At 40.3% G+C, this 14,628-nt stretch overlaps 1 protein-coding gene across 2 annotated transcripts in view; it reads right to left on the bottom strand.

Moving 5' to 3' along the window:
* The window catches only part of LOC114212219 (phospholipid-transporting ATPase IB), a 573,423-nt gene that overhangs the window by 378,602 nt on the left and 180,193 nt on the right, over positions 1–14,628 (bottom strand). For both annotated transcript variants that reach the window (XM_028106999.2, XM_088022179.1), the window contains exon 23: positions 14,085–14,223. In XM_028106999.2, coding sequence (XP_027962800.1) covers positions 14,085–14,223 — 139 coding nt within the window. The remainder of the gene's footprint in view (positions 1–14,084; positions 14,224–14,628) is intronic.

Here is a 14,628-nt window from a genome sequence, read left to right as displayed (position 1 = left end):
ATTATCCTTCACTAACTATTGTCATTTCAGCATATTTTGTAGATCACCTCAGAACACAAGCCTTCAAGCACAAACTTATGGCTTTTAATCCAAATATTTTTTATTTTTTTTATTTTTTTAAATTTTTTATTGTTATGTTAATCACTATATATTACATCATTTGTTTTGGTGTAGTGTTCCATGATTCATTGTTTGTTCATAACACCCAGTGCTCCATGCAGAATGTGCCCTCTTTAATACCCATCACCAGGCTAACACATCCCCCTACCCTCCTCCCCTCTAGAAACCTCAGTTTGTTTTTCAGAGTCCATCATCTCTCCTGGTTCATCTCCCCCTCTGACTTACTCCCCTTCATTCTTCCTCTCCTGCTATCTTCTTCTTTTTCTTTTTTCTTAAAATATGTTGCGTTATTTGTTTCAGAAGTACAGATCTGTGATTCAAAGTCTTGCACAATTCACAGCGCTCACCATAGCACATACCCTCCCCAATGTCTATCACCCAGCCACCCCATCCCTCCCACCCCCGACCACTCCAGCAACCCTCAGTTTGTTCCTGAGATTAAGAATTCCTCATATCAGTGAGGTCATATAATACATGTCTTTCTCTGATTGACTTATTTCACTAAGCAAAACACCCTCCAGTTCCATCCACATCGTTGCAAATGGCAAGATCTCATTCCTTTTGAAGGCTGCATAATATTCCATTGTGTATATATACCACCTCTTCTTTATCCATTCATCTGTCGATGGACATCTTGGCTCTTTCCACAGTTTGGCTATTGTGGACATTGCTGCTATAAACATTGGGGTGCACGTACCCCTTCGGGTCCCTACATTTGTATCTTTGTGGTAAATACCCAGTAGTGCAATTGCTGGATCGAATGGCAGCTCTAATTTCAACTGTTTGAGGAACCTCCATACTGTTTTCCAGAGGGGTTGCACCAGCTTGCATTCCCACCAACAGTGTAGGAGGATTCCCCTTTCTCCACATCCCCGCCAACATCTGTCATTCCCTGACTTGTTAATTTTAGCCATTCTGACGGGTGTGAGGTGGTATCTCATTGAGGTTTTGATTTGGATTTCTCTGATGCCGAGCGATGTTGAGCACTTTTTCATGTGCCTCTTGGCCATTTGGATGTCTTCTTTGGAAAAATGTCTGTTCATGTCTTCTGCCCATTTCTTGATTGGATCATTTGTTCTTTGGGTGTTGAGTTTGATAAGTTCTTTATAGATTTTGGATACTAGCCCTTTATCTGATATGTCATTTGCAAATATTTTCTCCCATTCTGTCGGTTGTCTTTTGGTTTTGTGGACTGTTGCTTTTGCTGTGCAAAAGCTTTTTATCTTGATGAAATCCCAATAGTTCATTTTTGCCCTGGCTTCCCGTGCCTTTGGTGATGTTTCTAGGAAGAAGTTGCTGCGGCTGAGGTTGAAGAGGTTGCTACCTGTGTTCTCCTTTAGGATTTGGATGGACTCCTGTCTCACGTTTAGGTCTTTCAACCATTTTGAGTCTATTTTTGTGTGTGGTGTAAGGAAATGGTCCAGTTTCATTCTTCTGCATGTGGCTGTCCAATTTTCCCAACACCATTTGTTGAAGAGACTGTCTTTTTTCCATTGGACATTCTTTCCTGCTTTGTCGAAGATAAGTTGACCATAGAGTTGAGGGTCCATTTCTGGGCTCTTGATTCTGTTCCATTGATCTATGTGTCTGTTTTTGTGCCAGTACCATACTGTCTTGATGATGACAGCTTTGTAAAAGAGCTGGAAGTCCGGAATTGTGATGCCGCCAGCTTTGCTTTTCTTTTTCAATATTCCTCTGGCTATTTGGGGTCTCTTCTGGTTCCATACAAATTTTAGGATTATTTGTTCCATTTCTTTGAAAAAAGTGGATGGTATTTTGATGGGGATTGCATTGAATGTGTAGATTGCTCTAGGTAGCATTGACATCTTCACAGTGTTGGTTCTCCCAATCCATGAGCATGGAACGTTTTTCCATTTCTTTGTGTCTTCTTCAATTTCTTTCCTGAGTATTTTACAGTTTTCTGAGTACAGATCCTTTGCCTCTTTGGTTAAATTTATTCCTAGGTATCCTATGGTTTTGGGTGCAATTGTGAATGGGATCGACTCCTTGATTTGTCTCTCTTCTGTCTTGTTGTTGGTGTATAGGAATGCCACTGATTTCTGTGCACTGATTTTATAGCCTGCTACTTGACTGAATTCCTGTATGAGTTCTAGCAGTTTTGGGGTGGAGTCTTTTGGGTTTTCCACATAAAGTATCATATCATCTGCAAAGAGTGAGAGTTTGACTTCCTCTTTGCCGATTTGGATGCCTTTGATTTCCTTTTGTTGTCTGATTGCTGTGGCTAGGACTTCTAATACTATGTTGAATAGCAGTGGTGAGAGTGGACATCCCTGCCGCGTTCCTGACCTTAGGGGAAAAGCTCTCAGCTTTTGCTCATTGAGAATGATATTCGCTGTAGGTTTTTCGTAGATGGCTTTTATGATATTGAGGTATGTACCCTCTATCCCTATACTCTGAAGAGTTTTGATCAAGAAAGGATGCTGTACTTTGTCAAATGCTTTTTCTGCATCTATTGAGAGGATCACATGATTCTTGTTCTTTCTTTTGTTAATGTATTGTATCACGTTGATTGATTTGCGGATGTTGAACCAGCCTTGCGGCCCAGGGATAAATCCCACTTGGTCGTGGTGAATAATCCTTTTAATGTACTGTTGGATCCTATTGGCTAGTATTTTGGTGAGAATTTTTGCATCCATGTTCATCAAGGATATTGGTCTGTAATTCTCCTTTTTGATGGGGTCTTTGTCTGGTTTTGGGATCAAGGTAATGGTGGCCTCATAAAATGAGTTTGGAAGTTTTCCTTCCATTTCTATTTTTTGGAACAGTTTCAGGAGAATAGGTATTAATTCTTCTTTAAATGTCTGATAGAATTCCCCTGGGAAGCCATCTGGCCCTGGGGTTTGTTTGTTGGGAGATTTTTGATGACTGCTTCAATTTCCTTAGTGGTTATAGGTCTGTTCAGGTTTTCTATTTCTTCCTGGTTCAGTTTTGGTAGTTGATACATCTCTAGGAATGCACCCATTTCTTCCAGGTTCTCTAATTTGCTGGCATAGAGTTGCTCCTAATATGTTCTTATAATTGTTTGTATTTCTTTGGTGTTGGTTGTGATCTCTCCTCTTTCATTCATGATTTTGTTGATTTGGGTCATTTCTCTTTTCTTTTTGATCAGTCTGGCCAGGGGTTTATCAATCTTGTTAATTCTTTCAAAGAACCAGCTCCTAGTTTCGTTGATCGGTTCTACTGTTCTTTTGGTTTCTATTTCATTGATTTCTGCTCTGATCTTTATTATTTCTCTTCTCCTGCTGGGTTTAGGCTTTATTTGCTGTTCTTTCTCCAGCTCCTTTAGGTGTAGGGTTAGGTTGTGTATTTCAGACCTTTCTTGTTTCTTAAGAAAGGCTTGTATTGCTATATACTTTCCTCTCAGGACTGCCTTTGCTGTATCCCAAAGATTTTGGACAGTTGTGTTTTCATTTTCATTAGTTTCCATGAATTTTTTTAATTCTTCTTTAATTTCCTGGTTGACCCATTCATTCCTTAGTAGGATGCTCTTTAGCCTCCATGTATTTGAGTTCTTTCCAACTTTCCTCTTGTGATTGAGTTCTAGTTTCAAAGCATTGTGGTCTGAAAATATGCAGGGAATGATCCCAATCTTTTGGTACCTGATTTGTGACCTAGGATGTGATCAATTCTGGAGAATGTTCCATGGGCACTAGAGAAGAATGTGTATTCCGTTGCTTTGGGATGGAATGTTCTGAATATGTCTGTGAAGTCCATTTGGTCCAGTGTGTCATTTAAAGTCTTTATTTCCTTGTTGATCTTTTGCTTAGATGATCTGTCCATTTCAGTCAGGGGGGTGTTAAAGTCCCCCACTATTATTGTATTGTTGTCAATGTGTTTCTTCGCTTTTGTTATTAATTGCCTTATATAATTGGCTGCTCCCATGTTAGGGGCATAGATATTTACAATTGTTAGATCTTCTTGTTGGATAGACCCTTTAAGTAGGATATAGTGTCCTTCCTCATCTCTTATTACAGTCTTTGTTTTAAAATCTAGTTTGTCTGATCTAAGGATTGCCACCCCACCTTTCTTTTGGTGTCCACTAGCATGGTAAATGGTTTTCCACCCCCTCACTTTCAATCTGGGGGTGTCTTTGGGTCTAAAATGAGTCTCTTGCAGACAGCATATTGATGGGTCTTGTTTTTTAATCCAATCTGATAGCCTGTGTCTTTTGATTGGGGCATTGAGCCCATTTACATTCAGGGTAACTATTGAAAGGTATGAATTTAGTGCCATTGTATTGCCTGTAAGGTGACTGTTACTGTATGTTGTCTGTGTTCCTTTCTGATCTTTGCTGCTTTTAGGCTCTCTCTTTGCTTAGAGGACCCCTTTCAATATTTCTTGGAAGGCTGGTTTCGTGTTTGCAAATTCCTTTAGTTTTTGTTTGTTCTGGAAGCTTTTGATCTCTCCTTCTATTTTCAATGACAGCCTAGCTGGATATAGTATTCTTGGCTGCATATTTTTCTCGTTTAGTGCTCTGAAGATATCTTGCCAGTCCTTTCTGGCCTGCCAGGTCTCTGTGGATAGGTCTGTTGCCAATCTAATATTTTTACCATTGTAGGTTACATATCTCTTCTCCCGAGCTGCTTTCAGGATTTTCTCTTTGTCTCTGAGACTCGTAAGTTTTACTATTAGATGTCGGGGTGTTGACCTATTATTATTGATTTTGAGAGGGGTTCTCTGTGCCTCCTGGATTTTGATGCCTGTTTCCTTCCTCACATTAGGGAAGTTCTCTGCTATTATTTGCTCCAATATACCTTCTGTCCCTCTCTTTCTTCTTCTTCTGGGATCCCAATTATTCTAATGTTGTTTCGTCTTATCGTATCACTTATCTCTCGAATTCTGCCCTCATGATCCTGTAGTTGTTTCTCCCTCTTTTTCTCAGCCTCTTTATTTTCCATCATTTGGTCTTCTATATCACTGATTCTCTCTTCTGCCTCATTTATCCTAGCAGTTAGTGCCCCCATTTTTGATTGCACCTCATCAATAGCCTTTTTGATTTCGACTTGGTTAGATTTTAGTTCTTTTATTTCTCCAGAAAGGGTTTCTCTAATAACTTCCACGCTTTTTTCAAGCCCAGCTAGTATCTTTAAAGTCATGATTCTGAACTCTAGGTCCGACATCATACTAATGTCCGTATTGAGTTGGTCCCTGGCTGACGGTACTACCTCTTGTTCTTTTTACTGAGGTGATTTTTTTCATCTTGTCATTTTGTCCAGAGAATAGATGAATGAGAGAACAAAATGCTAACAGGTTTACAACGTCCCCAGCAAATATACTGTATAGAAATCAGAAAAGACCTGAAACCAGCGAAAAGAAAGGGAAAGAAAAAAAAAGAAAGAGAAAGAAAAAAGAAAAAAAGATAAAAACAAAAACAGAACAATACAAAAAAAGCAGAATGTGATCAAATATGATCAGGCTAGTGCATAGATCAGTGCCACACACTAGATTTTGGGCATATTTTGGTCTGTTAGAAAAAAGTGCCTCCTAAAATTTTAAAGGAAGAAAGACATATATGTACAAAATAAGGGTTGATACAATGAAGGGATAGAAGATGACTGTAAAGATGAAAATTATAAAAGATTTTATAAAAGGACTCGATAAGATAAGAAGTTGTTTGAAAAAAGAAAGAAGATTTAAAAAAAAAAAGGGAGAGAATGTGATCAGGCAGGAGAGTAGAACAGAGCCATACACTAGTGATTTAGGGTATATTTTTATCTGTTAGAAGAAACTGTATCTCAAAATTTTAAAGAGAGAACAACTTATATATATATGCCAAAAATAAGGGTAACTACTATGAAGGGATAAAATATGACTCTAAAAATGAAAAATAAAAAATGTTTTTTTTTTTAAAAAAAGAGATTGATAAGATGTTGGTTGAAAAAGGGAAAAAGAAAAAAAAAACAGTTAACAAAAATTAACTTTGATGAACTAATGAATCATGGTAAAAAAAAGCCATGAATTCTATGTGCAGTATTCCCCTAGCGCTGGAGTTCTCCCATTCTCCTTGATCGGTAAACTTGGTCTTGGCTTGCTGGCTGTTCCTGCTGATCTTCTGGGGGAGGGGCCTGTTGCTGCGGTTTCCAAATGTCTTTGCCGGAGGCTGAATTGCCCCGCCCTTGTCGGTCCGGGCTAAGCAAGCTGCTCGGGTTTGATCTCAGGAGCTTTTGTTCCCTGCAAGCTCTCCGTACAGCCTTGGAGGACCAGGGCAAAAATGGTGGCCTCCCAATCTCCACCCGGAGGAGCTGAGAACTCGGGGCCCCGCTCCTCAGTGCGCCCCCAGAGAAAAGCAGTCACTCCCTTGTCCCTGGTCTCTGGCCAGTCTCCGTGCTCACCCGGCCTGTGACGGAGCGTTGCTATCTCTGGCACCCGACCCCCTGTGGAGTCTCCAAACCCAGCAGATCCCTGCGGTGCGTTCCCGCGCCACTCCTCCCCGGGAAGGAAGGGGAGTCTCCCCGGATCTGCCACCTGTTGGGTCCCTGCTGGAGGAGCAGTGGACCGACTGGGCTGCGGATCACACTTTATGGCAACCCCGAGCTGAGAGCCCGCGCCTCGGCTCCGTCTCTGCAGCCGGCTTCCCCGCTCTGATACCTGGGAGCTCTGCTGCACTCAGACACCCCCGGTCTTTCTGTGACCCCGAGAGTCCTGAGACCACACTGTCCCGGGAGGATTCCACCCCCTGCTTAGCCACTGCAGCGACGTCCCTCAGCAGAGCCGACTTCTAAAAGGTCCGATTTTGTGCTCCGTGGCTCTATCACTTGCCAGAAGCGGCCGACGGAGGCCCCCTCCCCCGCCGTCTATCCTCCCGAATATCGCCTCGGATTCACTTCTCCGCACGTCCTACCTTCCAGTAAGTCGTCGCTTCTCTGTTCAGATAGTTGTTGCTACTCTCCTCTTTGATCTCCTGTTGAGTTCGTAGGTGTTCAGAATGATTTGATCCCTATTCAGCTGAATTCCTGAGACCAGACGAAATCTAGGTCTCCTACTCCTCCGCCATCTTGCTCTGCCCCCCCAAATATTTTTTAAAGCAATACCATAAAGATATAGTCCAGACAGTTAACAATAGTTACCTCAAGGGAATGAGATTATTTTACTTGCTAAAACTACTACGTATTATTTTAAAAACGAGAACAAACTGAATAATTTAAAATCATAATACTACACGGGCAAATACCTGTTTAACCTCTAAGACAAAAAACAAAAGGAGGAAACATGAAACAATTTTCTATACATTTTCAAATTTGTTCAAGTCTGTATTTTAACAATAGTGATGAGTAAAAATAAGACTTTCCCAGAATGCCATTCAAAGTTCTGTCTGATAGGATTGACATAATTGAAGTTTTGGTTTCCCATTAAAATTTCACAAATGTATTCTTCTTTCCTATAAATTCTTAGATCAGGTCCAGAAGCGAGGTCTACACTTTATTTTCATTTACAAAAGGGGATGTTGCAATTTTAATTATTTCCCACTATGGGAGGCTTGCTCTTTCTTTTTTTTTTTTTTTTAAAGATTTTATTTATTTATTTCAGAGAGAGAGAGAATGAGAGATAGAAAGCACGAGAGGGAAGAGGGTCAGAGGGAGAAGCAGACTCCCTGCTGAGCAGAGAGCCCGATGTGGGACTCGATCCCGGGACTCCAGGATCATGACCTGAGCCGAAGGCAGTCGCTTAACCAACTGAGCCACCCAGGCGCCCGGCTTGCTCTTTCTTTATATCCCCAGAGGCTTCCAGCAACTTCATGCAACATAGACTGTTACAAATTTAGTATAACTAATGCAAAAGGATTTGCTGGTAGTTTTTGATTTGAACAACAGCTGCAGAAGCAAGCTATAATTTTTAAGCCTTAGCTTGCTGCTTTATTTTATATTTTTCAGTTTAAGCAAAATGCTGCTTGACAACTGAATCTACACAAAGATATTATGGAAAAACTCTTAAGTATTTTTTTAGCCATTGCAGGGACAGGGCAAGAAATAAAACCATGGACGCTTCCATGAATTTCAATATACAAAACTAAAGGTTTCTGGAAATAGCTTTTGTTGTTTGTTTGCTTGTTTTAATTTGGAAAATGAAGTGAGGTTCTGCTTAGAGAATTATCACACAGAACACCTGCACTATAGTTTAACACAAGTTACTTGTGACTTAGCAAATGCAGCAAATTAAATTATGTCAACCCCAGTTTGGTGTGCTTGATTTCTAATGTTTGTGGATAAAATGAGATCAACTCTTGGAGAAGAGCCAGGTATGAAATGTCAATCCATGGTTGAAAATTGAGGTCTAGTTTTTTAATCTTGCAATCTAACAAAACGCCCATAAAATCACCGAGAAGAGAACCTCTGGGATTTCACTTTTTACATCTGAGATTAACAGCACACTACAAAAACGTTTAGTCTTTCTACTACCTGAATATAATCAACATTCAAAGAAATCAAAATATTACAGACTCTATGGTACTTAGAGCAGGACTTCATTTTAAGAAAATAATTATCCATGCTAGAAAGTATCACCAAACCAAATCTCTCAGATCTTGCAATCATTCTCTCTCTCTTTTGAGATAAACTCACATTGTCAAAGATACCCAAATCCAGATTTCTTTGGAGACATTTCTGCAAGGGTTAGAGACAGTTTATCCTTACTAACCACGTATCTTAAGATCAGATTAATAAAGCTACCCAACACTAGGATTCAGCATGTTTCCAAACCCTCAGTAAGTTTGTTGGTCCTAAATATTTTTCAGAGAGAGTCTGATCAATATTTGAGTATGAATGTATGAAACACACTGCCAGACATCAGGAATGGATAATGAAAGATGGTATTCTTAGTCTATTCCAGATGGGGTCAAAGTCCTTCATCATCCAGAGAACAGGAAGCTAAGGACTCATCCACAGAAACACACACCTGGGCACCTTTCCCTCCAGTTCCTTCTCAGGAAGGCTCCATCGCATGTAAAAGCACATGGCCTCAGCCTTGCCTTACGAACCCCTCCCCTCCCCCAAACTGGGCTGTCCTGATCCATTCTATGTGCAGAATTTGTTTTAAATTCAATTAGCCAACATACAGTACATCATCAACTTCAGATGTAGAGTTAAATAATTCATTAGTTGCATATAACACCCAGTGCTCATACATCACATGCCGTCCTTAATGCCTTTTTTTTTCTTTTTAACAAATTCATAAAGGCTCAAGTTTTAAACCTATGTCACCCACGAAGCTTCCCCGGTCTTTTCTAGGAAGTGAATATCAACTGTCACAGGTACATGCTCAGATTTTCGGCACCTTCACAGTCTCTGTGACCTAGGCTGAGTTGCTTGGTATTTCTGTGCCTCAGTTCTATCTTTAAAGGGATGATGGCTATCTGCAAGGAATCAAATATAAAACTGACAGACAGGATTCAGCACAGTATTTGGCATATTCTAGCTAACATTCACTCAGTAACTATTATTTTTTTTTAAAGATTTTATTTATTTGAGAGAATGAGATAGAGAGAGAGCATGAGAGGGGGGAGGGTCAGTAACTATTATTAACACCAGTCATACTTAATATCTATCCTGCACAATTAGTACTTTCTCATCTGTTACTCTCGGCTTTGTCTCAGAATTAACTCATGCTCCAATTAGGGGATGTAAGTTCCCCCAGCCTAGAGTAGAGCATCTGGCAATAATGCTAGTTGCAGGTAATCAAAAAATAACATGTCTGGCTTTTTTCTGAAAAACAACACTCAGATTGAGACCACCACCAATGTCCCAGCTTCACTGAAAACAGAAACTGGTCTTCCTTTCGACAGGCAAGGCAAATTATAGGCAATAATAGGAGGATCAGGCACCATATTCGCTCACTTTTAAAAATTAAACTTCTAAAACTGTAAGAAGTGGTTTAAAAGTATTGAATGATGAGTCACAACAACTTAGAAATGGTTTAATGAAAGCTATTGCCCACTTAATGACTATTTTTTTAAAGATTTTATTTATTTATTTGAGAGAGCAAGAATGAGAGAGAGAGAGAGCACATGAGAGGGGGGAGGGTCAGAGGGAGAAGCAGACTCCCTGCTGAGCAGGGAGCCCAATGTAGGACTCGATCCCAGGACTCCAGGATCATGACCTGAGCCGAAGGCAGTCGCCCAACCAACTGAGCCACCAAGGCACCCTCACTTAATGACTTTAAAATGGATTTTGTTCTCACTCATCCTGCATCCATTAGAAAAAAACAATTACAGATTCTGTAGCCTTCATATCTGTTGTCTATCCATTTAATAGATGTCTTACCCAGTGGTAATAAGGAAATGACACGATTCACAAAGGCTATAACTGAAATTTCACTTCAGACTAACGGATGCCAAATCTTTAAGCTGAGAAAGAAAACTGCCAACTCCTTGAAACACAGCTAGTTAGCATAAATTCAAGCCCAGCACAGTAGGATTCTGGCATTAGGCCAGTTCCAAACTACCTAAAACCCACAGGCAAGAAGACTGTCTATATAGTACTCATCGGCTCCTAAGAGACACAAATACCCTGGAACTTTAAGGTATGAACTAAAAGTTACATTTTACCAATGCTTCTTTTTTTTAAGATTTCATTTATTTATTTGTCAGAGACAACACAAGCAGAGGTGCGGCAAGCAGAGGGAGAAGCAGACTCTCTGCTGAGCAGGAAGTCCGATGTGGGACTTGACCCCAGGACCCTAAGATCCTTGACCTGAGCCAAAGGCAGATGCTTAACCGGCTGAGCCACCCAGGCGTCCCTTACAAACACTTCTTAAACTATGATAGATAAACCCAATGCTGAGGAGAGCCAACAACCCCAAACATACCAACTGTTGCCTCTAAAGGTGAACTGTTACCATAAGTACCACTAAGACGATGTGATTAAATGGTAAGAGTCAACAGTTATAAGACATCCCAATTTCAGGGACGTTGACATGGGACAACATGGTGCATCCTGGAATGGCTGAAACACAGGACCATTGTCCCCCAGTCTTCCAATTTCAGAGAACAGTTTTATGAAAGCTATGTGAATCTGGTTAAAGGGAGCCCCGCACCAGAAGTGAAGAGCCCTGGGACCTCACACCAGAGTGGTCATGAAACAGAACATAACCTTTATAAACACTGACTTTCCCCCCTTGAGTGGTAAGACTGTTCGTATGTAAAGACTGAAGACAGAATTTAGAAGGCACTCAGCAGGTATTCCATTTGTTTGCTCTCTTGTCCTTCCTTCACAGAGAAGTAGAATTGCTAGACACTTGCTCTTCCTCCCAAATATCTTCTGAGTGCCCAAAAATGTACACAGAATACACTACCATGTACAGAATATCCAGTATAATGGAAGACAGATCAATGATGGCTCACATTACCAGGAGGATGAGGAACACAGAATGGGTAAACAGTCATACAATCCATACTGCATCTGGGGCACGACCTCATGCTGCATATAGCTGTCACCTGTGGTCTGGCATGGACAAGTCTGATACAATGTCTGGACGTCTACACTTTCCTGAGCCTTCTGCATCATTTGCAGGCTCGACAGATATCCTAAATCAGAAAATGACATTTAATCCCTTGACACTGCCCAGGATTACCAGTAAGTTTTGAATGCAAAGTGAAAAAGTAATCCAGACAGAGCTCTTTCAAAGAATATCAGTTCCCTGGCTGTTGGGTGCATACTGAATAACACCAAAGATATGTTTGAATTCTGATACACTAGAAAAAAAATGGGAGTAGAAAAAAGGCTTCAGAAGACAAGATTTCGCCAGTCATCAGCTTTTATATAAGCAGGAAGCATCAACTCATTGCGGTCTTGCAGAGTAGTTGCTAAGAAAGATCAATTTTAAAATATCTAATGGCTATGAATGCTTCTGGTACCAAAACTACAAATGTTGCTATACTCTCTTTGAAAAAAAGCACAAAGTAATATAACCATTATTTTTACAAACTCTTCGGACGAGCATCAATTATACTGTAAGGCTCAGAGAAGACTCGCAGCATTCAAGTCAAGCTTTCCTTTATGAATTATAACCCATTTGTGTTTTCTGGGTTGATTTTCAAACCTTTGCTTTCATTTGCGTTTATTCCAAACTCCTCCAGACCCTGATACACTCAGGTATGACGAAAGGAACAAGCCAGAAAAGGGATGAGTGTGCTGCCCAAGGGCAGGGTGATCTGGTGGAGAGGCCATGAGAGGGACAGTGGCCTTCTTCCAGCTAGCACAGTGCCAGCAAAGTCACACTCACTTCTTACAGCAAACACAAGAAAGCACTTAAGGAAGGTGTCTGGGGCTAGGAGCATAGAAAGGTCAATAGTCCAGCAGGAACACTCAAGCTCTGTTTTCCAGATCTTATCATTATCGTGCAATTTTAACTCGAGGGGTTACTCCCTTCTTTGATACTGCTCCAAGAGAGCAGAAAGCGTTCCCTAAATTGCCAGCATTTCAGGGCAGTAGCCCTACATGAACCACAGGCCACATATCAGGAGCAGGTGTTTTAGCCCAGATTTATATGAGAAATCATACCTGAAGGGACAACATATATACATAGAGGGACAGTATACCAAAAGCAAGTGTTTACCTTCATTTTACAAAATATTGCTGACATCACCAAAGGGCTACACACTCTGGGTTTTTATTTTCCAGTAGTAGTGAGAGATCCACACAGAAACGTCATCCGACTTTTGTCCAGAAACATGCATTTGAAAGACAACACAAATCCACAAAGTCTGTACCTGAAGCTTCCAAGACTGTTTATGAATCACATGTCACTCACCTGTGACTTTGATTTCATTTGTGTGGGAGTCCAAATTGCATGTGACTAGCTACAACCTTGCTAAGAAATGATTAAATGACTCTTGTCTATTAAACCAAAAACAACATTCACTTCAGAGAGGAGGTATTTGTCTACTACTGGGGTTATCGGAGAGAGTTGTTTTGAAAGAGAAGGCTTAAGGAAAGGGGCACCTCTGGATTCAACTGATAATATTCCAAGGAGACTGCTCCAAATAGGGCAACAGTCACTTAAATTTGGAGGTTCTAGAGTGTTCTTCCTAAAGGGAGCTGTGACATGGTCTACTTCCATAAATACATTGTAAGTCATGCAGTCCTTACACACTCATCTGATCACATATGCACCAGGGCTTCTTATGCCATAATGGTGCTAAGAGCACCAGGTAACTTGAAAGTAACTTCAGTAACCAAAATTAGATCTTTTAAAATTAGCCATTTCAACTCCTTTCAAACTCAAAATGTTCCTCTTTAACATTAATGTAAGTTATCTGGACTTAAAATTCCCTTTCTTCAATTTTCATTTCCATGATATTTAGCAAGCAAAGAGGTTACCAACCCAGACAGTGAAGGGAAAGAAAGAGACAACACTCTTAGAAGACCCATCAGTTGGTAAAATCATTCAAGTGGTTATAACTATTTAAAACTATAAGGCATATTAGGGGTGCCTGGGTAGCTCAGATGGTTAAGTGTCTGCCTTCAGCTCAGGTCATGATCCCAGGACCCCGGGATCGAGCCCCGCATCAGGCTCCCTGCTCAGTGGGAAGCCTGCTTCTCCCTCTCCCTCTACTGCTCCCCCTGCTTGTGCTCTCTCACTCTCTCTGTCAAATAAATAAATAAAATCTTTAAAAAAATAAAATAAAATTATAATGCACATTAAACTTAGCAAAAAGATGATCTTAGCCTCAGACTACAATTTTGTGAAGGAAGCAGTACGAAAAAGTTGTCAAATCTTGAATTCTGTATCCTATATAAGTGTGTTTAATACAATTCAGGGAGATATAATAGTTTTAATGTTTATTATAGGCAGATAAAGCTCATAAAAGCATCTTCATTTAATTTAGGTAAACTTTTCTTGGCCTTAAAACATCATCTGTCAATGCATTTGAGGAAGCCTTAGGCACGTCTACAAGATACTTTAAAAACAATACAAAACCAACATCGGGAAATTTTAAAATTAGTTACCTATATTAATTGCAGTTTCTTGTTTATCTCCTGTCAACACCCAGATTTTAATTTCTGCCTTCAATAGAGTTGCTATGGTTTCTGGAACACCTGCCTGAAGGCGATCTTCTATGGCCGTGGCTCCAAGTAACAGTAAATTCTAGATTGAAAAAGAACTTCGATTATAGATTGGTACATACTTAAGAGCAGCATCAATGACAAAACTGACCCCAAAAGGCAGTCAAAATGTTCTGAGAGTTCTCCTATTTCCTTCACATTAAACCTTCATTTGCAGATAATTAATGATACCTTGACGTGGGGCATTTTGAAACTATCTGCAATGTTAGAACCACTTGAAACACATAGGCAACCCAGCATCCATCATTTATTTCTTGGACCATGGGCATGTTAGAATAGAAATCACCTAGCAGTAAAGCATATGGGCAAGTTATCCTGTAGATATTCACAGGAGGTGAGCCTTCTCTCACTCCACTGATGAATAACGTACATATTATATTATGGTTAACACAGGAGAAAACCTGATTCTTGACGATGCAAGACTGAT

The sequence above is a fragment of the Eumetopias jubatus genome, unplaced genomic scaffold (assembly GCF_037043125.1).
Source record: "Eumetopias jubatus isolate StellerSeaLion01/CBP00866 unplaced genomic scaffold, mEumJub1_p1.0 scaffold_3, whole genome shotgun sequence".
NCBI classification, from domain to species: domain Eukaryota; kingdom Metazoa; phylum Chordata; class Mammalia; order Carnivora; family Otariidae; genus Eumetopias; species Eumetopias jubatus.
Note: the sequence above shows the minus strand (reverse complement) of the source record. Positions and strands in the feature narration are given on the sequence as shown.